The following is a 27121-nucleotide window of genomic DNA, read 5'->3' as shown; positions in this document are numbered from 1 at the left end:
GCATCGTCGTGACGAACTCTCACTCTCTCGTGTGCGGCCTCGTCAGCAAGAAAGTATAACGTCTCGGCGAATTCGGAGTTTGTGAGAACATACATCTATTATCCCGTTGACCGCGTATTCGTCATCGGACCTGGGTTCACTGTCACTAACTTCGCGAGCGCTCAATCACCGTGATAAGCCACTAAGATTGTACCACCTTCATCGCAACAATAAACTTCACCAGTGTCGTACCGCATCAATGGCCAACCATCGTGAAGATTCATTAAACGCCCACAACCCTGATCCCAGCGCTTCTCCGACATATATATATAAAATACTGATGATATCAGATAACTTTTCGTAGCCACTGCATACTTGGTGTGAAGTCAAACTAGTGGACGCTAGCAAACGGTAAATAATAAATTTTTTTTTTTATTTAATACTTTGCATTCACAATTTGTCCAATTTGGACATTTAATAGAATTTTTTAGCTGTTTGATTATCATGTGGGTGGCTACCCCCAGCGGGATACCATCTTCCTGTTTGTTAAATTATATCCTTTGTGAGATAAATAATAAATGATCTATTCTAGTGGAACGCGTAAGAATGTATTGCTCATTGACAATCTTTTAGAATTAAATTATTGCAATAAAATCACATGTTCGTCTCTGCAGTGTCTGAATTGCAAAATCAAATCAGATGATACACGCGTAATAATTATATGCATATATAAATGAACAAATCGCGGGTTATAATCCGTATGCAACTTCATCTCTTTGTTTCCAGAATATATTTTCAATCGCGATTAAATGCTCTCTTGGGGTGGCATCGAATCGCGACGAATATTCGACGAGCAGAAAGTTTTTAAGCATCGCCGGAGGCGCGACGCTGAAGTTGAATGATTTAACTCGAACGGAAAAGGAACCAAGCGCAAAAAGCGAGGACCGATTGAAAAGTGGAATGGCCGTGGAAGAGATGAGGGGAGAAAGAGAAAGCAGAGCCAGCGCGAGAAATGGAGATCGTAGAAACCTTTTCAAGAAGACAAGAAGACCGTCGCGTAAAACATAAGTTTCGCGAGAAGAAACCCCGGAGTGATGGTAAACTTTCGAACGTACCTCCTTTTCCAACATGAAGGACGCTCGTGAAATACCGTCGCCTGTCTCCTTACGATTTCGTGTTCAAACGTGGAACTTGCGGAGTAATCGATTTAAAACCGAATGAAATTAAAGGGGAATAGAAATTCTCGTTTCAGTTGAGTAGTTCCTTCCTCTTTATTAATATGATAATTGTTAAGTTTTCAGTGGCGCCAGTTAATGATAAAGACTTTCCTCTGTGAAATAAGGATTCAGTCTTTCAACTCGTCCGTAACCAAATCTGAAGGATGAAAATTATAAATTGAATACACAGTCATTGACTGACTGGTTTGAGATTTCAGATTGGTACTAGGTCTCGCGTTGCGTCGACCAGTTAGCTGTTTTTGACGAGTATACTCGTTATGAAGAAATGCTAATATTTTGCGTTATGACGAGCCCTGTCAGTAATAAAATTAAAAAGCAAAACGATCACTTCATCGCAACTTAATTTTATATTATAACAGCCACACGTACTCTGTGTTTGACGTGTAAACTCGTCATCGTCTACCTTTTACGACACATTTTAGGTATACACTTTTCAAACAGGTCGCAACAGTTAACTAGTTAAGAGACTATTATATTCTATAATACATTATATAGCTTTTCTTCCCCATTTTAAAATTTAAGAAACTAGAAAAAGAAGCTGAAAACTCATGAAAGTTATCAGATTGTTTAAGATTTCGAGTTTCAGAAAATTTGTTGAATATTCTCTAAAGTTCCCCTTGCAGGAAAATCCTGCCTATCATAAATCTAACTTTAATTCAATCATAAAAGAAAAATTTTTGTAGCTTAATCTATGCATTTTCAAAAATGTGGAGAAAATGTGGTGCGGGATGCGTAAGAACTTATCCAAAATACACAATGAAATATGAGTGAAAAAATTGCTAAATTAAATATATTAAAAAAGATGACTTGAATCAGTTAATAAATTTGATCAAGGATTTCTTAATAATCTTAACGTTAATTGCATTAGTCATTAAATCACACATCCAAATATTAAATATTTAAAAACAATCGTAACTCCAAAAGAGCAATAGAAAATACTCCGGAATAAAAAAATTACACTTCCTTTACCAGCTTTTTGCGTCAGTTATTTCCGTTCCTAATCAACGGAATTGTTTACTTATACGTAACTAGAGCAACGCCACCCATTGCAGGAATAATGGCGATACATCGCGACTGCACCCGGCCAAAAGTACAGAAACGGAAACAGAAGGATTGCTTCCTTCCAGTAACTCGATTACCCTCGGAATGCTGCAATCAACGAAAGAATCGTTGCTCGTGTGTGAACCCGAGAGTACGTGTAGTCGAACTCGTCTATATCGTCGGACATTCTCGTGTTGAGTCCACGAAACACTCGTGAGAGTAGTTAGCGTTTACGACGCAATCGCTTTTAACAGGTCACCGAAGAAACGACTGCTAGTTAAGGAATGACTCGTGGCGAGCATCGCTACGAGTAACTATCCCAGTTCACTTCGCTTTTCAATTACATCAACCGTTGTGAAACTGTCATTTAATCAAAGTTTATTCAGCAAAGGTTATCCATTTTGAGCCACATATTTGGGAGTCTTGTCGAAATCAGTAATATATGATGATTAGTTTAAAATAATTCTACTAATTTCTTGTGTTAGGGATGATAAGATTATCTGTGTATTTTTGAATACAGTGACGAGCAAAAGTGTAAATACACTCCGCTGATTTTATGTAAAAGACGATAATACGACTAATTTTTCAAGTGATCGGTAAAGAATAGGTAACAGTAACTACAATCTGCATCTGATTAACGAAATGTAATAGTTCATTTTCATTAATATTAATAATGTATAGAACATTTTACAACAATGGATATTTCAAACCATGTTTACAGTTTTGCACTTTAATTATACTCGTCGAATTAAGGTTTCAACCTAATATTTCGTCCACTTTCCTTTACTTTTTTTTAATGCTTTTAATCTACGAGGCATCATACTGTCAATTAAATTTTTAATTATTTGTGGTTCAATATTGTACCATTCCTGTTGCGTTCTTTGCCATAATTCATGAACACCTGAAGATGGATTATTATATTTTGCCAGCCTTCTTTTCAAAATGGGCCACAAATTTTCGATCGGATTTATATCCGGACTTAGTGCTGGCCACTTTGTCACAGAAAAACTTTGATTTTCTAGCCAGGTTTTAACTATTTTTGCAGTGTGCTTAAGATCCCCGTTTTGTTGAAATACTACTTCACGTTCATTATATCCAATAGAATTAACTACAGAAGGTAAACTACTTTGTTGAATGGTTAAATAATGCTCTTTTCGCATTATACCTTCGATTCGAACTAAGGGACCAAGACTGTGTGTAAAGCAACCCCAACACATAATCGAGCCACCTCCAAACTTCATAGTTTGTTTTATACCACCTGGCTGATCATTATTCTCGGATGAAGTCCAATACCAGGACCTTCCGTCGGATTCGAATCTGTCAATTTTTGTTTCGTCACTCCATATAACTCTTTTCCAATCTTCGGTCGTCCATACTTTGTAGGTGTCAACAAATTGTTTTCGTGATTTAATATTTTAGTTTGAAACAGCTGATTTACTTTCTTTTTCCTTCGCTCGAAAACCAATTCTCTTTAAAGAGCGACGAATGGTCCATTCGCTAGCACTTATTTCGATTTCCTGAGCAGCAATTTTTGGTGTTTTGTAACTATCCGACCGAATACAGTGTGCAATTTCACGTGCTGCTCTATCCGAAATAAGTCGCGGTCTACCGTTTTGTGAAGAAATTAGTGCACTAACATACTTCTTTCTTATTCTTGCAACTATCGTACGATTGACACCACATTTCTCTGCAATTTGCCGCAACGACAAACCTTTATCACACAAACAAATAATACTGTTCTTTTTATCTTCACTAAGTGGCTTCATCTTGGATTAAGCGTATCAAATTGAAAAGTAATGTAACAATGGTGTGGAACAGTTGACTGCGAAACAATGGACAATCAGTGCTTATTGACAGTTTCGTTGCCCTGACATTTACATGCTATCATAAACGTTTCTGACGAAACGTGCGAAGCTGTAAACATTGTTTCAAAACACAATTATTATAAAATATTCTGTACATTATTAATGTTAATGAAAATGAACTATTACATTTCGTTAATCAGACGTAGCTTGTAGTTACTGTCTGTTACCTAATCTTTACCGATCACTTGAAAGATTAGTCGTAGTATCGTCTTTTACATAAAATCAGCGAAGTGTGTTTACACTTTTGCTCGTCACTGTATATCGTAAAAAAGAATTAGAAATGTATTGGTAGATATGTACATTATACATTTCGTATCACGAAATAGTTTACTACGTATACATGTCGTAAGAAGAAAATGTTTCTTTCGGCAGATTTATACTTTATTTATATTTTATTATATTTATACTTTATATTTGTGTTTATATTTGTCGGTTTCTTCATTCATTGTGTATTTATATTACTAAAGAATCAATTTTTAGGTTAGAAATATCGATTATAACAAAAACAAATTTTATTTATAAAAACAATGTTAATATTATTTAAATAATATTATTATGTAAATAATAAAATCAGGAAAAGGTACAAAACTTGTAGGTCTACGTTAACCCAGTCACAGCTATTTGATAGATAAAAGCTATTCGTGGTACAAGAAAATAGATTTGCTAGTCTTCGCATTGTTAAACAAACAAATATCCAAGCTAACATTATCTGACCTATTTTACTAAGAAGCTTGCTTAACAATCGACGAGCAAATTCTACTAACTACAGCATCTTTATGATACAAGACCGACATAATCAAATAATTCGGTAAATTAGATAAACGTAAGATTAGATAAATCCCTATTGACCCATTTTCTTTTATTGCTTATTCGATGTCTGAAGAATATCGGTCTACTGCACTAATCGCTCGGCTATCGACGTATCTTCTGTTCTATTAATCACGATCCTATCATATGCACCTCACTATTCTAGCCAATATGCCTGACAAAAGGACATCACATTCTACTAATGATCGCCTAAACAATCATCTAACTCTGAAGTCTGACTACACACGCTGACGTACCACAGGACGACGATAGGAGCTCGTTTCAATTTCTAAATTAAATCATTCCATTCGCATGCCATTGAGTCACCATTATCGTTTGAACCACGGCCATAACACGGTACAGGGAACGAATTAAATCTTCCTCTTTCACCGTCCAAAGAGGGGTCAGAGTAGCTGTTGGAGCATTCGAGGTCATTTTACCGAACGACGAGTTTCCTCCAGGCGCATATAGTTACGGCTGGCAATAGCAAGTTCGCTGGCGGCCTATAACGTGGCCATAACTTTCACGAGTGAACATGGAACAACGATAGATACGTGGTTAGACATAGGTACGTGAGGTTACCACGGGACCGCATAATAAGGTTCCGTGTACGGCCAACGAATGAAATTAGAACAACTTCCGGCTGAAATTGTCCGAAGTTATCAAGTCCCGCGTTCTAGCTGCTCCTTTGTGCTAAGATGCAAACTGAGATCGTTCAGTTGAATGAAAATTGACAGGCTATATCAGAACATGATGTGAATAAAATAAACGTGGTAAGCAAACTCCAATTTCTTCGAATTCATTGATCTACATCTTAATAGATATATGTAATGAACAGTGTACATATAAACGACGGATAAGATAGAAGCGTTTCATGAGACACTTCCCTAAGTTCAAGAAAGACAGTCACCAGTGTCATCACACTACGTAATTCTCCGGACGAAGAAACTTCCGACAATCAACATGTAAAGTGGAAATCAGTGAGCAGCAGCGGAATACAGATACTAAGTATTAACGTGTAATCCAAGGGTGAGCTCGCCAGTGAAGGTAAACCAAGATACCAAACAACAAACCTGGTCAAACCTGGCAGGCAAGATCTAACGACTTGCAGCAACTCGATTCCACGCCAATCAGATAATCATACAACTTTTCAACGAAAGCAATGAAAAATTCAAATATTTATAGTTCTGTAAAATAACGTTGGAGTTTCTCGACCGAGATAGAAATTTAAAGATTATTATTTCAAGCTGGATTCTCTGGATTCGATTTAAATTTACGGCAACCGCACGCCATTAGTTGCGCTCCTTCACGGAGCTGTGTATCGTTAAAGTTTCGCCGTCAGGTGTGCTGGGTAAGTTTAACTTCAAACAGCATCGATTATTTAAGATCGAGAGGAATCGTACCAAGCGAGCAAACGGAATCACAACGAAACCTAGCTAACTGAAGGAAAGTTGTTGAAATTTATTTCCACTTGGACAGACCATTGTTTGTTATCACGTTACGAGGCCTGGCCGCATTAAGCTCTAGCTGAAGTTACGAAAGGACTTGTTATTGGCTAGTGACTTCGTGCACAAACGGCAAAAAGTAATGTACAATTCGCGAAGAGTTTCAGAGAAATGGCAGTATCGAAAGCATTTTGTTGGGTTAACTCTTTCGCTTCGGGTGTGCCGTTTATAGGTGGCGCCCGCGAGATGACCTGTGGATACGAGCGTCGTTTATAGGCGACATCCACGAAATGACCTGTGGGTATGAGCGCCGCATATAGGCGGCGATCACGCGACGAATCCTGGGTTCGGCACCCCATATATCGGGCATACATCAGTGCCATCTGTAGTCAATAATATATTTTTTCGTTATCGGCCGAACATTTTCTGTTGATTTTATTGATATATTGGATTAATCACTTCTTAAAAGTTATTCGTTGTTGAAACAACATCAAAACGTTTTACGCGATATATTTCAAACATCCAAACGATCGTATACTGTTTCGTGCTAAAAAAATCTGTTAAATCCATTGACAGTGAAACGATATTTCATATACGGTTCTTACAAGAATTATTGATATTTAAGACTTAGGAAAACGTATACACAGCAACCACACACACTGTGCGCGCTTCCGTTCAGTAACAATACTTCGACGGACTGGACTGGATTGGACTGGAAAGGGCTAAATCTAGGATGTGAAAAAGCAGCAATGACAGCTTCATAGGAATTGGTTTGCAAAGACAGAAACCTTTTGAATCTTTCGTTTGAACTTGTCCTAACTGTTTCTAAGATTGTCTCCCGAATTGAATAACTTCGAACTTTTGATTTATTAATTTGCTGCCGAACATATAGGAAGCATGAGATTACACATCCATAGTACATATTGTTTTCAGCCTGTACTTTATCTATAGCAGTTGCAAGAGAACGCAGACATATCAATAATTCATCCAAGTAAAACAAATTGAAATCTCCCTCTGTGAAGTTACATAAGGTGCCTAATGTTTCATGTAACGAAAAAATCTTCTCCGTATTAGCTAATATTCGAGAAAATGAATCATTCCAGTTTTTCTTCAATAATGTCACAGTTGTCAGGACGGGATGACAACAAATCCCAAAGTGGACCACATTTTTATGATACACCGTCATGTAAATTTTTTAAACGTGAGGTGTATTTATGTTGTCTGTGATAATTAGTAGCTGCTGGCTGTAGATATCGCTGCTGGAGTACTGCTGCTGTATTTTCTTCATATTTAAGAATCGTGGAAGAAAAATCGGACTTCGGTCGCCGGGATTCGATCCCGAGTTCCAAACGCCCGTAACCTAAGGCGCCAACCACTGCGCTGCCGTCGTCCATTGTTAGTTAGTGTCTAGTGGCAGTATTTGCGTTGTCGAGTGCCGCCACAAACGTAACACGAATAGACGCGATCATAAATATGTAAATGAGCACTACGACGAAGATATGAAGTTAGAAAATTTGGAAAGGCTTTGACAAAATTCAGCCCGTTCTAAATCACTATTGTGACAGTTTTAAGGAAACTTATACAAAGCGTGAACGTTATGCAATTTAAGAGCAATTTGATGGAAATGAGCGAATGCGTGCGTTTGAGGCGACGCTATGACAAAGCCAATGATCTTCTTTCAAGTATATTCTCAGGCGAAAAATATCGGCGATTTTTCGACAACCAAATAACAACAGTAGTGGAAACATATTTTACGTTTTGCTTTTGTAACGTTAGTGACTAGTACTTTACATGTACCATATAATGCCCATATTTTTAAACGTGGTTTTGAATTTTTCATTTTCCATTGTCGCCGAAGGTAATATTTTGTCGACGATGTACATTTCGATATTCATCTTTAAACTATGTACTATGTCTAACTATTGGTAAAGGAAACTAAATTTTATCGCTCCATAGGTATAGTCCAACTTGATAAATCATTTAATATATAGAATACAATACAATATCGAGCAACTTTTATTTCCATCTTTTATATTTCACATGGCATCTTTGATTTACGTTTGCTTTGTATGTAACTACTACATTTATGTAATGTTTTTGCTAATCAGTCGCATTTTTACAAAATAAAATCGTGACAATATACATGGCGATGAATCGAGCATAATTAAATTAATATCGTTTCATGCTATGTATACATATAAGAATGAATGCTAATTAAATGGTGTCATTTATCACTAATTTTATTATTTACAGAAAATTTGCGATCTGTGTCAAATGCAACGCAGTCATCCTAAAAGATTACATAAATTAAATAATATATAAAAGCAGCATTACGTTTCAACCTTGTAACATCGTAATATTCTGAAATTCAGAGATACTCGAAGGTATTACAACAAAGCATTTACCTGTAGTGATTATTCTACAAATTCGTTTCTTTCTAATTCTACGATTCATTTTCCAGCATTTAAGGCAAATTATTCACAAAGTAAGCTGCAGTTGCCACATTAAGCATTTTTACTCACACAGCTTCCGAGTAAACAATCAAACTTTAATCCAGTATCGCATACCTCGCAATATTTGGATCTCCCGTCGTATTCATAGCAAAGTGTAGATTTACAATAATAAGGTACAACACTAATATTACTGCTACAATCACTTAGAGACGGACAGTTCGACGATAAATTTACATTTTGAGACACGTTCTCCCGATATTATATCGTAGTACAGACCGCTGGCACATTGCTCGATATACACGTTCCTACCGCTACATCTACATTATTTTTGACAATTTTCTGTGTAACAGCCTGTGTTGTACCAGCTACCACAAGTTTCTCAATTACAAGCATTACGCGTTGGACGTAAGTGATGCATAAACGTTGCAGTTAGGTACGTTTTTGGGTAAATCGCACGTGCCGATCATTGGATTGAAGACGTACCCTTGGAAACACGACAGGATACATTTGCGACCGTTGGAGCAATCGTAATATAACTTACAATCTCTTTCATGAGAATAGCGACTATGGCCAACGGATGGGCAATCAGATGGAAAATAGCAATTTTCACTTAGGGGGGTATCGTTATGCTTTTGGTTTATACATATGGCGGTATGCGATTTATCGCAAACTTTTCTAATATAATCATATATCATGCCTTCAGGACATTCACCCACATACTTATTTCCCTCTTCGCAAGAGTAATACTTGGTGCAAGAAGATTCGTGTGGTAAGAATGTATTTCCCTCTGGTGGACAATCTACGACATCTCTTTGCTCCGCTGCACCTTTTGATGGAATTTCGTGTACTTTGGCAAAAACGTTCCCCGTTACTGCCAAAACGGCAATGGCTAGTAATAATAAATCTGAAATAGAAGAAAATAACGAATCTGCCATTCTGTATGTCAATACTATTCTGCGTGTCATGAAGGAAAAGCTAATTTTTGTTTAAATAGCAAACTAATGATCCCTGCATCTTGAAGAAATGTGTCCAAAAATTTAGTGACGAATTTGGCGATTTTAATTTTTACAGTTACTGATTACAAATCAGTATTATAAGTAATTAATATTTTTTGATTATCATCATCAGTGACGGACTAAAACGAGATCCGTCATTGATAATGATTACTGCTAATCAAAGGAATTTGGTCATCGTTAATGATCGTAGGTAACTAAAAACAGTACTGATCATCGGTGTAGCAATCTGATGAATGGATATACGACACAGTGTTAATTATGGGTATTAATTATTAAGTGTAACAATTAGCAGCATAACAATTTTCGATAGTGGTTTCCAATATCTAAAAAATTCACAAAGGACATAACCTAACAAACACGAAGATGGTACCCCGCTGGGGGTAACCATCCACATGCCATGTATATATTTATATATATATTTTACCAAATGTCCTACTGGACAAATTGTAAAGTTTAAATAAATAATAAAAAAAAATAAGTAAAAAATATTCATCATCGATGGTTATTCGTAATTGAAAACAATTTCCTTCGTCGTTAATGTTCACCAGTAGCCGAAAAAATTGATTTCGTTCTCTATATTCTCTCAGAGAATATATTGTTCATATAATATATATTCATATATAATATAAAATAAAATCCCAAAAGCAACATGCGAACTATATCACAAGTAAAATTACTCACCTCTCATTTCAACAGATTTATTTCTAACAATAGAAAGATAACACACTCTCCTATAGTGGGTTTTTGGGAAGGAACTGACATTACCAAGTTATAAGATTTGACTTTTATAGCTAACTTATCGGACTATCAGCATATCTTTCTATTTTGTATCTGTCGATACAATCATTTAACGATTCAGATTTAGAGTATTTTCAGACGATAATTCCCGATATTATCTTACTCACAATTTTAGAGTTATCACTCACGTATAAATCGGCTTATCGTTTCGCGCTTTACACATCGAAGATGCGATGCTGGGATAATAGTGCTTAATAACGATACAGAAAATATGTTACGTACTTAGATATATATTTAGCAGGGCTGTGAATGCTAACTGTAATCAAAGTACTGAAGACGTCGAGAAATTCGAAGCAAGCGATTCTGTATGACAATTTCAATGATACAAGTAGATTACTCTTAGAAGAGTATTATAAAAAGAAGTAACTAATAACAGACAACTATAATAGATACATGGTATAAAGAGGATCACATCTTGTATATGTAACAGAATCGAATTATTCGATTGGACTTTATAACGTACTGACAAAGATTTCGAACGAAAGTTCTTAAAACTCTTATCCTGTTACACGATGATACAGATAAGATCGTGACACGATAGGACTGTAATACAATTTTAACGAACAAATGATAAATATCTGGAATTATAAATCGGAAATATTTATTGCGTAGATTTCGTATATTTATCGTGAATTATATAACACGACCAATATCAATAGACGGCTTTTTATATTATTAATAATAACAATGAATTAATTATCTGCATGTTTTATTCCTATATCTTTCTAAAATTTAGTCGTCAAAACCTTTTATGATTTCTGCTAAGAAAAAGCGATTATGTTTATCTACATGTGGCGACACTCGACCACGGAATTTTCCGATGGCTTCGCGATACAAAGCGACCTTCAAAGCGTAAGGCCGACATGCCTAATGTACCATCGATATTCCTACGATTCTTTCGCCGAATATTCGGAAGAATGCATACGCGCAGCTGTCGCGGACATCTAACAAACGCGTGCGTAGTGGCGATATCGAGAGACAACAAAGAAGAGAATCCGTTTGGTTTCGAACCAAAGACTCATTCTACCCCGAGCTGCGAAGTGCGACAGGTTAGCAAAGGTTAGCAAACACTATTAGAGGTACGTGATTATTAGTTAATAGTTAAAAATAGTTTAACAAACATTTTTGTTTGTTGAACATCAAGAGTATTTCTTGTGGCCACGTTCACCAACAACCACCTCATACATATTCCAACGATGATGATTATCTTAGACAACGTTATCAGGAAAAAGAAATTCAGCCTAGATTTCTAAAATATTATGAAATATGCAATATGCAGAAAATTCGCGTACTTTACTTCTTCTTCCAGCCACGTCTGGCTAGGATAAGTCTTGATCTACTGATTCAGCAGGCGATGAGCCGTTGAAGATATTCAGATATTCAACGATTGAACGAGCGGATTGAACTAGTATTTACCTATGACGATAATTTTTATCATATCAGAGATGACTTCTAGCACATTAAATGCAAAGATGCGGCGATCAAATATTTCCTAACCAAAATGGCACCCAAATTAGCCTAGAAAATTTTGATCGTTTATAGAAGGCAAAAGTTTGTTCAATTTAGTTAAAACAATGATTACGTTAGTCAATTTACAAAAAATAGAAATTCTGATTTATCGTAAATTCGTATTTCGAATTTAAATGTCCAGTTTACACATACGAATTTTAGTTAAAATTGTCAAATATTTACAAAAAATAATGAACAAGGATGTATTGCAACAGATAGATTCTTTAAAATCTGTTTATATGCTTATATTTGCTGTTGAGAATATAAAATTTATCCGCATTTTGAGAGTTTTCATCCGCGAAACGTGGACGATTGTCGGTAAAGGAAAAGTAGGTGATCAGTATTATTAGCTGCACTATGAATCTGCAAATTTTCATCAAAATCGGCATATCACATTTATTGTAGGTAATGTGTCCTGTAAGTATTCAAATTAGGCACTTTCCTAAGATACTGTGTTGTACGAGGTGACGATGATGCGTAATCGCGTATAAAACGAATTATTAGCAACAGAATTTAACATTTTTTAAATAAAATTGCGCTCTCCCGTTGCAAGGTGTGATTTCATTTTTTTCTCAATTTGTTACAAATCATTTCCAATAGATCTTGGCGCGCCTGATTCAAATGCAGCCCACACCTGACCAAATTTTAATTGGAATGAAAATAAGAAGCAATTATTTCAAATAATTTATTTCGCATCTTTATTTTCACTATTATTATTAGAAAATAAATGGAAAATGATAAACGGGAAAGATAAATGCTTACTGTCCCGATAAAGAATCGACCACACGAAAATCGTCTATTTCCTGGAAACAACTCATTCTCAGCAAAATGGGCCGACCATATTGCACCACCTGCGGAAATCAGCCGCTAGCACACCACATACTATGCATCTAACATCTAAGAAATACAATTCAGTTTGTTAAAGACGCCAACCTGTATAAGAAAAAATGTTACCTTAAGAAATCTTTGCAGCAATTTGCCGTAAGCAAAGCTCTCTCTTCAAAAAGCTCATCCATGAGAGATCTTTGCCTGGGCCCATCTAATATTGTTGCGAGAGAAAATAACCGTTCTACTGGTGCAGTAGATGAAAGAGGCTTGTTATTCCTCAGAAAACTGTCTCCTATCGAATAATCATTTAACATGGACAAATCGGGGCTTTTATCTTGCCAATTAAAATGTCGATTTAGTTATTTATTTTTATCTTCGGATAACATTCGTGGAACTGTTAGCTGTTTCACCTTCGCCTCTTTTAAACTCGAAACCGTTATTTAATTGTTATTACCCAATAGCGTTGATTACATCTTCGTGATAATGCTTTGCTGATATGACCGCATTAATAAAAACTGAGCGTAAAATGTTCAATTTTTCATTTGCCACTTCTGATCAAGTCAACGACTTCTAAGTAAAATGGATTTGAAATTGTTCTGATCTTAGGGAACAACGTGTATATTTTATAAAAGAGTTATAGCAAAGCACGGTTTAGGATTTCTTCCAACGAATAGAAAATTAATTTGTGAATGATAGAGATTAACTTTTGGCTATTCAAAGAATATTTAAGCTATTCAGAAGCTACATTTAGATTATCCATAAATCCATAAACAGTCACAAATTTATAACTCTTTTTATTCACCTTACCTTATCGAAACAAAACTACTAATTTTACAAGGTTTCGTTATAAAAATGTGCTTTTTCGTTAAAAAAAAATTGTCAGAGTACAAAGGCTTAAGCAAATGTACATATAAGTAAATACACAGAGAATATATATTCCTTATTTCAAGTTTCGTATCACATACTTCGCGTATCCTTTCTTGTTATACTATTCTTCTCGAGGAATAATCATTCGTTCCCCGGAGTAATACGTCTGAAGACTTTATTTCTTATGAATACCATGTTTTTAAGTACCGTAGGCAAAGTTAATGAAAAAGAAAAATGCTCGGCCGGCGAAAATAAAGCTATAAATAAAGTTATATCAGAGACTGAAAGCTACGGTGAAAAGTAATTAAAATTCCGCGGGTACGTCTAGCAGACATTTATCGCGTGCCGCGACGAACAAACTCTATCCAATTAAAGCGAAAACTGATGGCCTGTTGAAATTAATACTCTGTCTGCGGGACGTGTGCTCGGGAATTGCGAATCTCAACTTGACACGTTGATTAAGTAACATTCAAATGGTAATGCAACAGCTTCGATTAGCCGGCATTTAATTAAATCACTTTGTAACTTCGTAATTAATCGCGCGGAATGTATACAGTTATGTCAAACTGATTTCAATCGAGCACACGTTCGGAATTCTCATCGGTAAAGTTGTAGAATGAGCAAGACTCTCTGTATTGCCTCTGATGAGATTATCTCCTACAGGGAAACGATCAAGCAATTAACGCATCACAATTTCCTACCCAAGACCGCCCAACCATTAACAATTCGATTTCACTGAGTCAAGTTGATAGCAATCAATGTATTTCGATACCTATATTGTCTGATAAGCACGATCGCGGTTTGTTGAATTGATTCTAATAACAGCTTATCAGTAGTATACTCTATTACGTCGTTCTGGAAGAAATTGTATCAATAAAATCTTAATAATAGATCCAAAATTCTGCTTTAATTGAAGATAGTATCGATGAAAATACGATTGCAAACTTTTTATAAGTAATAAGTCTTTGTACAATTCAATAATGGAAGAGAAATTTAATAACGTAGACATACATTTTTTACAAAAATATTCTTACACGTATTAAACATTAATTGTAATGCTATTTTATAAAGACTCTTTCAACAGTATAAAATTGAATAAGCTAAAAGCTCAGAAACGTAAATTGGTAAAATTCATTGCAGAGGGAAACGACATCATTTTCGGAGAGCAATCATAAAGTTACCAAATAGATGGGACAAAATCATTGAAACAGATATAATGTATACGATATCTGATTGCATAACAATATACGAGGTGAACCACGTCGAGTGTTACAATCTGTTTTTTCTGAAACTACATATAATATTATGACTATTGGAAAAGTTTCTTTCGCTTTATAAGGAATATAATGTTTTGTTTTATATTATTTTATTGAGTTATGTATGATCCATTTAACTTTGCAAAGAGACAATATTTTAGAACATAAGAAGCTGTGGGGTTGGTATTGTATCAATTTTTCATTATTTCGATAACTGTTGCCAAACCTAATAAAACTTTCATCTGAATCATTTTTCATATTCTGCATATTCTTCACATTTTTGCATACCTATATCTTATACTCTAAAATATTAGCCTCTTTGAACCGTTTAACGCGTTCCAATTTCAAGCCGACATCTATTACAGTTTCGAAGAGAATAAATAGTGCAAATTTTTGTGGTGCACCCTGTATATATTGACTTTCTCAAATCTCGAGCTATCCAGTACAAATGTATTAAAAGCGAGGTAAACTTGTTCTTCTAAATTTTGTGTAGGTGCAGTAATTGAAATATACGATCGCTTAGATTAAACAAATCCTATTTACCGAACGCGGTAAAGCCGTTACACTAATCGGATGACTGACCAGTAACGGGTCTATTCCACTAGCCCAACTTTGAACCGTAGTTCAACCTATCCTATTAACTTAACTCTCAAACTACTGAAACGGTATTAATTTTCAATCCAAAGTACTACTTTCAACGACGGATTTGTGCTTCAAGTTATCAAATCTACTTTATATTCATCGAGGTAATCGTCCTTCTATAAATCTCCTAAGCAACTTAAAAATTCTATCAACTTGAAATATCAAGACAAACTAAACTTTTAAATCTTCGAAGCAGTGTATTCGACGGATTCGCTGGCTCCGTGACTTTACTGTATAATATACATATTACTAAATATATTACTTTAAAACTACACGCTAAGCTTTACTTTTCATAAATATAAAATTTGATACCTTTACAGTAACGTGTCTTCTCATATAAATTTAAATGAGTTCTAACAAATGAAATGTCATTTATTTATCGATTAATGTTACATTTAAATTTCCTTTATCCTCTCATTTTGTTCATCAAATAAACTAGGCTTATCTCATTAAATTAACATAGATCATCATTTGAAGGTCATCCATTACTGATCTAACATGTATCTAATTATATCAGATATTAATAACAATAATTATAATAACAGAATGGAAGTATATTGAGTGTATGAACATCATATTTAAAGCTCAAGAGAAGCACACGTTCATTTTATCAAAACACATATATATTTAATGATTAGCAAAAAGGGTGTAAGAAAAGTTCTAGCGAGTAAAAAGTTCTGAAGTAAAATTCAACAAGTTGAAAATTACGACCAACGAACGGTCAAGAGACGTGCACAGGATCCTCAAAGAATTGCAGTTCATTGTCGCAAAGAACCAGTTAATACACTTGACGTGGAACAACATTATAATCCGCGAGTTTCGTGGCAACTTCCGGTACCGCGTATTACGACGATGAGGAAAGTTCTCGCGAAGCGGACACCGCGCGAATTAATGCGTCATTTGAGGAACGCGTGAGCAGAATAACTCGGCCGGATTTCGCATGTCGATTCGACGACCGGAAGCGACGTGAAATCGCAATGAGCCGACGTTTGCTCTGCCCTCCGCGGATTTACTTGCCGCCACAGAGACGATAATGCGATGTTGCGGTGAATAATAGGTGTCATCATGAGGCGTCGCAGGGTTTCCACTCGACTGCGACTAATAAACATTCAGTTGCGTGACAAATTTAACTAATTCGCCAACTGTTTACGTTAAAGTAAGCAGCATTTATGAAGTCCGATCTAAAATAAATTTTTATCAATTTTAACCGATTGCTTAGTTAAAGTTATTAACTAAGAAGACGAGTTAACTCGTCATTTGGGTAATAATTTATTTATTTAAAAAGCTCCTGTCTTTTTACATATAATTTCATTTCCGTTACAAATAAAATATGTCATATTCATGTTTATAAGGATTCAAACTAATTCAACTGAAACTAATTTATTTACTATTAATTTTTAATTTCGAAAGTATTAATCGATGATTGTCATGGTTCTATAATTTTTGTTCCTGAATTGTTATGTCTCAATTCCATTTGTGTTTCATCAGGCAGAAGTTTTAATGTTTTAAGAAAAATCTTGACATAAGATTGTAATGAAGAATTAAGTATGTTAACAACGATCGTTTCATATTTTTCTTGATTTTAAGAAATTTTGTAAGAATAAAGAAACACGATTGAACTGAGCAACGTAATACCATCAATTACAAAAATGTACCTCAGACTTAATCTTGGCAAAAAAAACCTCGAACCCTGTGGAATATTTCAAAAGGTTAACTAAACCCTTGTCAACCTCTACAAAGCAGAGGACCTTTGACGTTTTTCCAGGGACACAATGCTTTCAGGGCATAATACAAGAGAGGACACGAGTCTTAAAAACTCTTAGCACAGTTTTTAAATAGCATAACACGAAGTTGGAACATATACATCTTGTAAAGGGCATAATAGAAAGTTACAGGAGATATATTTTACAAATTCTTGAATTCATATATACCTCAATAATTTAAAGTACCGTTGTACTTTGTACCATATTGCGAAACTATATTTCAAAATATGAACAAATTAATCACTTAGTTAATGAAACAAACGTATCAATTCCACTTCCAATATTAACGCTTTAGTAGTATAATAAAATTGCGAAGAATTTAGTATGAAAAATCTAAATACCAATTATTTCTTTATCCCCTAGATTTCTTTTCTTATAAAAATATATCTATAAATTCAACATTTCATAAAAAATAAATATTAATAATTATGTTAGATATGTATGATGGCATTTAACACAAGAAATTTATATCATTTATTTTCAATGATTTGCTAGTTCTTAAATAGTTAACACTAGAACTATCGATGGTCAACACGAAGCTATTTCTACCAAAATCAGTGAAAATGACTGGTCTTTAAAAAATACGTAATAATAGAATATTTTTATATTTATTGATTTATTGCTTCCTTACAGAAGGAATTCCATGTTATGTAGTAGATTTTTGGTATTATTAATTCATCTGGGATCCCTAAATGAGGGTTGACACATTAATTGCAGAGCCAGTCATTTCTAGCGTTATCATCTAGTGATTAATCCGGAATTTTCCTGATAATTGATATCGTCATATCAAATGATACGCAGTAAAAATTTAAAAAAACGAGTGGGAAGTTGTACAAAACGAGGGAACTGGTTAATTGGGGTTCGATAAACAGATTGCAGGATCCTTTTACACTTCGACAAGTACACAAAGGATGTAACCTAACAAACACGAAGATGGTACCCCGCTGGGGGTAGCCACCCACATGATAATCAAACAGCTCAAAAATTCTACCAAATGTCCAAGTTGGACAAATTGTGAATGCAAAGTATGAAATTAAAAAAAAAAGAAAAGACAGTTTCTTCGGACGCGGTATTAACATTGAAATGCATTTATATTTATCTCGCACAAACGTAATAGTATTACTTCTGCGCAGTTGCTTGGAAAAATTGACAAACGCATATATGCGTCCTTAGTCCACACCGATGGCTTTCGCCAGGCGCATATGTGCGTTCTTAGGCCACACCGATGGCTTTTGCCAGACGCATATATGCGTCCATAGCACTCTAAGGGTGAAATAAAAAATTATAAAAAAAAACTTCGACAAGCATCAGTCATTTTGACTAGTTTTGGTATAAGTAGCCTTGATACAAAATTATTTTCAGTTTGAATACATGAAAAACAAAATAAAACTCATTATATTATTCTTTTAGTTATCGTTGCGAAAGTCGTTACATCATTGCGGGAAAAAATATAACACGAAGCAGGAATTTTAAAATAAAATTGCGAAACCAGTCAATTTGTCTGGTGTGGTAGCTCTAGTGTTAAGGGATGCATCCCTAATCGCTGATATTACGGAATCTATCAAAAAAATGATTTTTCCATTTTCACTTTTTGAAGCGCAGAATAAAAACACTAGAAACGAAGTGATGCAACGTACGCGACACAAAGCGATCGTGGCATTTAAAATGGCGGAAAATTTCCGGCACGTCGTCCGCGAGGGATCCGAAATCAAAACTCTATTCAAGAATGTTCTCTCCGAGGAGCGATTTCGTGTTCTCTTTTTCCTCATCCTCTTTCTGCCCCTGTCACCCTCGAAATTACCCCTTTGTCCGACGACTGACGTGAGAAAGAAGCGACAAAGGAGCAAACCGCCAGCGCCGCATCGTCGCGTTGTTATCATTTTTTATCTTTGCTCGTTATCAGGCGTCTGGTTGTCGCGTGAGACCGAGAAACGACAAAACCTGAAAGCGTGAAAAAGATAAAGAAACGAGGAACGAATAGACGTCGACGATAAAGAGAATTTCGCTGTTCGAAGTGCACTTACCGCCGAGTCTATATTGAGAATCACTTGAAACTATTCGAGGTTCCATGTGTGTCTAACACGCGAATGATTGATTATGAATTTTCAATTGGTTCATGGAATTATTCGATCTACATTTCAGTTTTCTTATTCCAAGATTATATTGGATACCAATTATTATATGACAATAGCAGCATTGTTCTAAACGCTAATTTTAGACCTCCAAATTTTAGACGTTTTATCTTAATACCTCTTCACTTTTCAATATGTGTTGGAATATTTGAAGCCTCCACGTTTTTCACATTTCAAGCAAAAGTATAAAGGCTCGACGGACAGTAGCTTTGTTATTGTTGAGTGTTATAACGCGATTTTCCGTTAGGCTAAGTTTATGTCAGGGTCGAAAACAATTGCTATTTTTTAAAAGTATAATATTAGCGTTAAGACCGTCTGCGAGCCAGTACTCGGATGATAAGTGAATAATTTAATTACAATTACATGTATGTTTATCGCCGAGACTCTGTCACAAGCCTCGAAGTTTCTAAATCAGCATGCAACGACATAACTCGGATCCTCTTATCGGGATGCACGTTTCACCACATCGATGCACAACTCTATACATCACTTGGCCTTCGTTCGCCTGCCAAAGACACAACAGGCAATGGAAGGGAAGATTATTATTTTTTTACATTTATTTTGCTCCTTACGTATCTATCTCCGCCCTTATCTACTCTATTGTATTACACCCCTTAGCTTATTCTTATCTCTAACAGCTAAAACTAATGACTACAAATACTATTACAACTTATACTTATGACTACACATTATTGCCATTTTTGGTCTTTTGCCTCCTTGCTGTGCTACCTTCTTGTCATTTCTCCCATCTTGTATTGCCTTTGCCTTCTCTTCTTTATTATTGCTTTTAATTCCATTAGTCCTTCTCCAATCTCATTCAGTGTTTTTTCCATGTCTTTTGGTCCTCCCGTTATTTCACATTCTTCTATTACATGTCTCAGGTCTTCTTCTTTCCTTTTACATAGTCTGCATCTTTTTTCTCCCTCCTCTTTCCAGTATTCCCTCGCTTTGGTCTCGTTTCCACACCTGAATCTGACTATAATTTTCCTGCCCTTCCACTTCATCCTCCCTTCCAAGTGCTTTGGTATCTCATCTTTGGTTATGTTTCTGTAGTATCTGTTATATTTGGATTCCCTTATCCTTTTCCCCCTCTCTTCTGTTTCTCTTCCTCCTTCTTTCTTCTATAATTTGGTCTCCTGCCCAACTTTCTAGCTCTTCTCCTGCTTCCCTCTGTGTCCCTCCATTTTTCACCTCTTCTAGTCCCTTCTTTCTCTTTCTTGCTCTTTTCCCTTCCTGGCCATTTCCTCAGTTTCTCTCTCTTTCCTTTATGCACTCTTTTACCAGCTCCTTTTCCGATTCTAGGGTTTTCTCCCGATACGAGATATTAAAAATGCCAAAATAGCGCATGTTTCCACAGAATTTCTTTCATACCTCAGGAAAGTCAAATTAAATCGCTATCTCTCTATAAATCGCTCCACACAACGAAACCATTTAAGTATCAAAAATCACAATCAATCAATCCCCTCCAATCATACATCGGAAGAGCAAACACGATTTGTTACACCCCTCGACCAAACGTGAATCCTTTCGCTCGATTCCACAGTTGTTATATCGCTATTTTATTAATAAACGAAATCATTGTTTTATTAAACTTATCAACGAATGAGAACCTCTCTACGACTCAATATTCAGCACATCAACACTATGTTTGAAATGTTTGCTTACTGCGATAAACGAATGGCAGTCGATTGCAGCTAAAGGGATACGAGAAAAATTATAGATTCGAAAAGCAGTAATGCGAAGAATATCAATAGAAAATTGTATGGTCGCCAGAAGCATTCTCTTTTCGTAGTTCGTCTCTCTCTCTTTCCTTTCTTGCATGATTTTTTTCTCCTCTTTTATTTGGACCACATTTAAATTTTAAACGCTTTTAATCTTTTATGCATGAGCCAAGGGTGCTCTTAAAATAAACACGCTAGACTGTCGCCAGCGAGCGTGCAATTCTATCCGTACTTTCGTTGGTTCTTAATTTTGTCCTCCTCGCGATGACGTTGATTATTATATTAAATTAATGAACACCCTTCGTGTGTTGTAATTTCTTCGCTGTTTCCGCGTAATTTATTTATTCGATTAACTTTCACAATTTTTCTCCGTAAAATTTTTCTAAACAGAGAAAGCTGCATGTTGTTTCGTTCCTGGAAAAAGAACAGCTTCCTGCGCACGTTGATTTATCTCGAGAACCTTAAGCAATTAAATATCCGATTATTAATTCCCTTTGAGGGTTACTGGTCGACGCTGATAATAGAGAACGTTGGCTCGACAATCGGATTACCTCGGACGATAAGAGGAAGGAAGAGAAAGAATTCAGTAGATGATGATGATTCTACGAAAGGCTGCAGTCTGAAATCGAGATCTCATCGAATCTTGAAAACGCCGATCGAAGACACGCTGCAATTACTCTTAGATGTTCGACCAACGATTCTTCTGCCCAATCTCAATTTTCTTTCCCTCTTTCTTTTGAACTGCATATAGGGTGTCTCAGAAGAAATTAAACCAATTCTCTCTGCCTTTCTTGCTACAAAATAAACGATGAAAAATAGTCCTATTTTATATTTACATCTTCAGCCCGATTTCTTGCTTCCGCAGTTCACTAATCTCCGATACTCAACCCTTTAAAAATTTCGGATTAACCGTAGAACCATCGATCCATCTCAATTTCTCAATCGTACATCGCCGAATCACCAGGTACGTTTTCTTGTTCTCTGTACGCTAACAGCCGATGGAAGAAAGCCGAGAAGGAAGCGAGAGGATGGAAGTCGTTCGAGGGACCCAGGGGATGAAACAAGAGAGAGAGACCCCTTTAATGCGGATGACGGAAAAGGAGGACTGAGCAGAAACGAAGACGAAGAGAGGAGTGTGAAGGCAGAAGCACGGCTGCGAGTGGTTTCTGACGTTTTCAATAATGTACCGATGAATTTACTCCGTTCACGTGCAAAACCTATTAAATGTATTCGTAACGCGATTTCGCTACAGAATAACAAGATTCCTTGATTAAGCGATGACGTGGCTGCGTAAATCATCGTACGTTTTATCATTGTGTTCTAAGAATCGCCTCGTGGGATTAGTACACTGTGGTGCGTGATCAGAAAGCCGAAAAACTTGAAGGGACGTTTGGGAATATTACCTTTCTTTTTCCGAACGCCGATTGTAATCGACATCCATCAAAGGACCTGTGGATACGCATGCCAACTATGGATGAGACCCGTGTAATGGACCGTAAGTAATAGCACTGATTAAAATCGGTGCTCAAGTAATGAGTTATTCGGTACTCTGTATGTAACTACGTATTGAAAATATCGTTTCTTTGAAAAAGATTGGAAGAAATCAGCTATCTGTTAATTTCTTTCGTTTATTTGTTTTTCCGCCAGTTTAATGTTATATTTGTATTTAACACTAGAACTACCGACGTTTGAGAGGTAGCTATCTCTACCAAAACAGGACAAAATGACTAATCTTTAAAAAATACTTAATAATGGCATATTTTTATATTTATTGATTTATTATTATCTTAGAAAAGGAACTACATGTTCTGAGATCATAAAGACTATATAATAACAATAAGTACAATAACGAAGAACTTTTAGTACCCAAATCTGTGGTAACAAGAATATTAAAATAAGTTTCCATTGGTAAATATAAGAAGTATAATATAATAATATAATAATAAACGTAATAAGCATAATAGAATAAATAAAATACATATATAACTTAAATTATTAGGCACAAAAGTTGTCATTCGTAACATTTCTTACAAACGTTAACTTTCTCCTGTGTGCGTTTTCCGCATACGTATTTTTTACAAACATTGCAAATGGTGGTGGTCTTATTATTCACGAAATGCCTTATCTGACAATATTTGCGTGAATGAGGTGAGTTCTTTGACGTACTTTGGATCTCAGATGCTCTTTGTTCTACTCGTAATTTTTCATTGTCACCGGCAAGTTCATCTGCTAATTGAAACATAAACTCTTTTCTGCATATCTGCTCACCTGTGCTTTCCTTATATAAAATCCAGGCATTTATGCCAACTAAATCTAAAATATTAAAAAATACTTGAAGTGACCATCTTCTTGATCCCGACTTCACGCTATATTTTTTGCCATTTGGTCTGCTATATCTACTTCAAATTTTCTCTTGTTATAAAATTCGAACGTTTCAGGTAGGCGCTTTTCGCTTTTTCCAATTTTGACGGTTTTATGTTTTGAGCTCGGGATAAAAACTTTCTTTCTCGGCTTACTTTTATAAATTGTGAGTGTAATCTCATTTGATCGATACAGCAGCGACGAAAAGCCAGCCATAGTGTCCTTCGTCGTTTTACAAATTTTAGGGTGTTTTCTTCTGTTTCCGCGTATTATGCCAACCAGTGTGGTTCTTTTGGCTAATAATTTATATGCCAGAGACAAACTTGTAAAAAAACTGTCGATCGTTGTGGTCCTTCCCATCATACTATACGGTTCGATAAGTTTGAGTACCACAAATTCACCCAGAGGTTGCGATGGTGCTCGGTTTCCGTTCTTTCCTAAATAAGGAAACCCATTTACAATATATTTTGTTCGAACATCAGATGCCAGCCAAAATTTAATTCCAAATTTGTCGGGCTTATTCGGTAAATATTGTGTAAACCTGCATCTGGTTTTGGTTGGGAAAAGTTGCTCGTCTATCGTAACGTTTGCACCAGGTTTATAGCAATTCTGGCTGTTTTCAATAAACTTATCCCATAGGTTGATATTAGTGCAAATTTGTTATTTTTCGAACGTTGACTTCTATCATCTTTACCAGTCAATATGCCGGGTCAACTTGTCCTATACTGGTGTATAGTAGCCATGATACAAAATTTCTTTTACATTAAATGAATAAAATAAAATTAAAGTTTATTACATTATTCCCTTAACTATCCCTGCAAAAGTCATTACATCATTGCGGAGAAAAAATATAACATGAAGTAAGAATTTTAAAATAAAGTTGTCAAAACAGCCATGTTGACCCACGTGGTAGTTCTAGCGTTAACACGTACATTCAATTTGACACACTTTTAGATTATGTGTGGTCTGTATGGTATCGACTTGAACGTGACACGTGACCTAAGGATCCCGGAATTATGAAAAAGTATTTTGTAATAATTCATATTAAACATATATGTAATGTTCACAATAAAGACAAATTATTTGGTAGTATATAGTATTGTAGGAAACGAAAATGGAATCCACAGCGGACATGTTAACGCTTTCTTTTACGCAAAGAGAATATTCGCGACGAGCTCCGCCGCATAGAGGAACCACAGTCGTAGCCACGTGCGCTCTAAAGAAAAGTTAAAAACGTGTCCCAGAAGCGTCGACGTTTAAACGTTTCCAGCAAAACCAGAGGCGAGGATTGAAACTTTGTGCTTTGTTGGCGGATATTAAAATCCCTCCCGATAGAAGTTTCAGTGGAGGTCGTTGGTTTTCGGACGCTGAGCAATGCAAGCGAGCTGGTCCAGTGTTTGTGGAACAGGAAAGGAGCAACCGGGGATGATTGAAGTGCTCCTGGGCGCTTAAAGCTTGTATACATTTATAATTGACGAAGGTTACCCTCGGGGGCAGGGCTCCGCGAGAAAATCTCAAGTATTTGCTAAGGTTGCTGTTGCAAGTTCGTCATCTTCTTCTTTCTCTGCTTCTTCTTCTCCTTCTTCACGTGATGTTGCTTGATGTTAATAATCGTTAGGACGCTGTAGTAGTTTGAGATAGATGATGTTTCGAGAAGTCTGTAGGGACGGTGACATCCATGCCGATTATATTTCACGATGAAACAAGGCTGTCACGCTGGAAGGTTTCCTGTAACGTTATTCCATCCCCCAGTGTACCATAGTGTTATAAGCGAGATAAAACTCCACAGATATTTCATGGAACTTCTTCAGATTTCGCCATGTAGATCTCGCGATATTGCCTTTATCGAAACACTGGGTAGACTTGTTCGACAAATCGCGTACACTGGGGAGCATATACGGTTCATACAAATATATTTTTGGACAAGACTATAAATTATTTTCTCGAAATTGTTGAAACAAAAACTTTTATATTAGCAGTTTTTAGAGTCGAATCACCGAATTACCGTTATTTGAATACTATGTTAACTGTTCCCTCAAAGTACGAATTTAGTTCTTGTCAATTGGTCACTAAAGATACGCTTACATCAGACAACATTTAATCGCTTCAAAGAATCCAAGTGAAAATTTGATTTTGATACCTAAAAGTACTTGTAAATTTTACAAATCACAAGGTTACAAGTCACAATTAATAAGTATTTTAAGACGATCATGCAAAACGACTCTGATCTACAAAACACAAGATAATCTATCACATTAACTCAATAAATTTTAAAAAGAAGAGTGTTCAACACCGGAAGAAAGAGATCAAATTTATTCATGACACGTGACTTAACTTTCAAGAAAGGCACCCTCAAAAGATTCTGAGGGATCATTACGTACAACCATAACAGCACGACCACGGACTGTATAGAAGCGAAGAAAGCCCGTTTAAGGAGGTCGTAAACCCTCGAAGAACGACAAGAAGAGACCGCCTCTTTTTCGATAGTTTCGCGGCGACGAGATCTAACCCCCCTCCCCGGCTCACTATTTCTCCTCAAAAATGTCCGATTTCCGGAAACGTCCTCCGGATGTACGGCACACTTTGCCGGAGCAAATCGAGAGACGGTGGCTTCCACCGAATTTTTCTACGGATGCGTCGCACCGTGAAATCGAGCCGAGAGAGAACTGGGTTTCATAAATTATTTACCGATTCTACGGAGAATCCGAGTGAACCACGAAGAGTCAGGATGGTACAGAAATTCAACGAGAGCAAAGGAAGCCTCGCGTTTACGAGAAGAATACCTCGGAGAACGATCTAAAGGACAGAAAGGGGTGTTCTGGATATTCTGGCGAAGCTTTTTGGAAATCACATCGTGTTGAAATCGATGAGCGCAATTGTGTTGTGAAGCAAATTTTGCAAATATTAGAAATAGTTTAACAATCAAATTAATATATAATTATAGGAAAAAGTGATGCTTCCGTATTAATTTTGAGAATGCTTAAATTAGAATACTCTTTTATATCTTCTTTATATTTGGACTTATCATCGACACAATGGCAGATAGCCTATCGTTATTTAGCCTTACTGTAATTTATAATTGGGCCGAAGGCTCGCTCACTAAGGTCCTCGGCAGACTGCTTGAGGATATGTTTGGAAAGTCGACATCCGACGATTCGAAGTTGCAGAGTTATGAGGTTTCGATAATATAACTGCTTAGAGGATGCGGGAGATAGCTTTAACTGATATCATCCAACTCGACGTTGTATTGCCGAAGAATAGAGATTTCGTCTAGAGAATCCGGCCAGGGAGTGAGAAAGTGCGAGGAATCATCTATCCCAAAATCTTGAAGGAGCAAAGTTTGTATAAATAATATATACTTATACGTGTGAACTTTTGAAGAAGCGAAACTAGAATAATA

The 27121-nt window shown here is 36.0% G+C and overlaps 1 protein-coding gene across 1 annotated transcript in view; it reads right to left on the bottom strand.

Annotated features, from left to right (window-relative positions):
• Positions 1–9220: 9220 nt before the first annotated feature.
• The window catches only part of LOC122568142 (chitin-binding domain protein cbd-1-like), an 80365-nt gene continuing 62464 nt past the window's right edge, over positions 9221–27121 (bottom strand). The window contains exon 2 of the mRNA XM_043727541.1: positions 9221–9732. Within this exon, the coding sequence (XP_043583476.1) occupies positions 9221–9732 (512 nt within the window). The remainder of the gene's footprint in view (positions 9733–27121) is intronic.

The sequence above is a fragment of the Bombus pyrosoma genome, linkage group LG1 (genome assembly GCF_014825855.1).
Source record: "Bombus pyrosoma isolate SC7728 linkage group LG1, ASM1482585v1, whole genome shotgun sequence".
NCBI lineage: Eukaryota > Metazoa > Arthropoda > Insecta > Hymenoptera > Apidae > Bombus > Bombus pyrosoma.
Note: the sequence above shows the minus strand (reverse complement) of the source record. Positions and strands in the feature narration are given on the sequence as shown.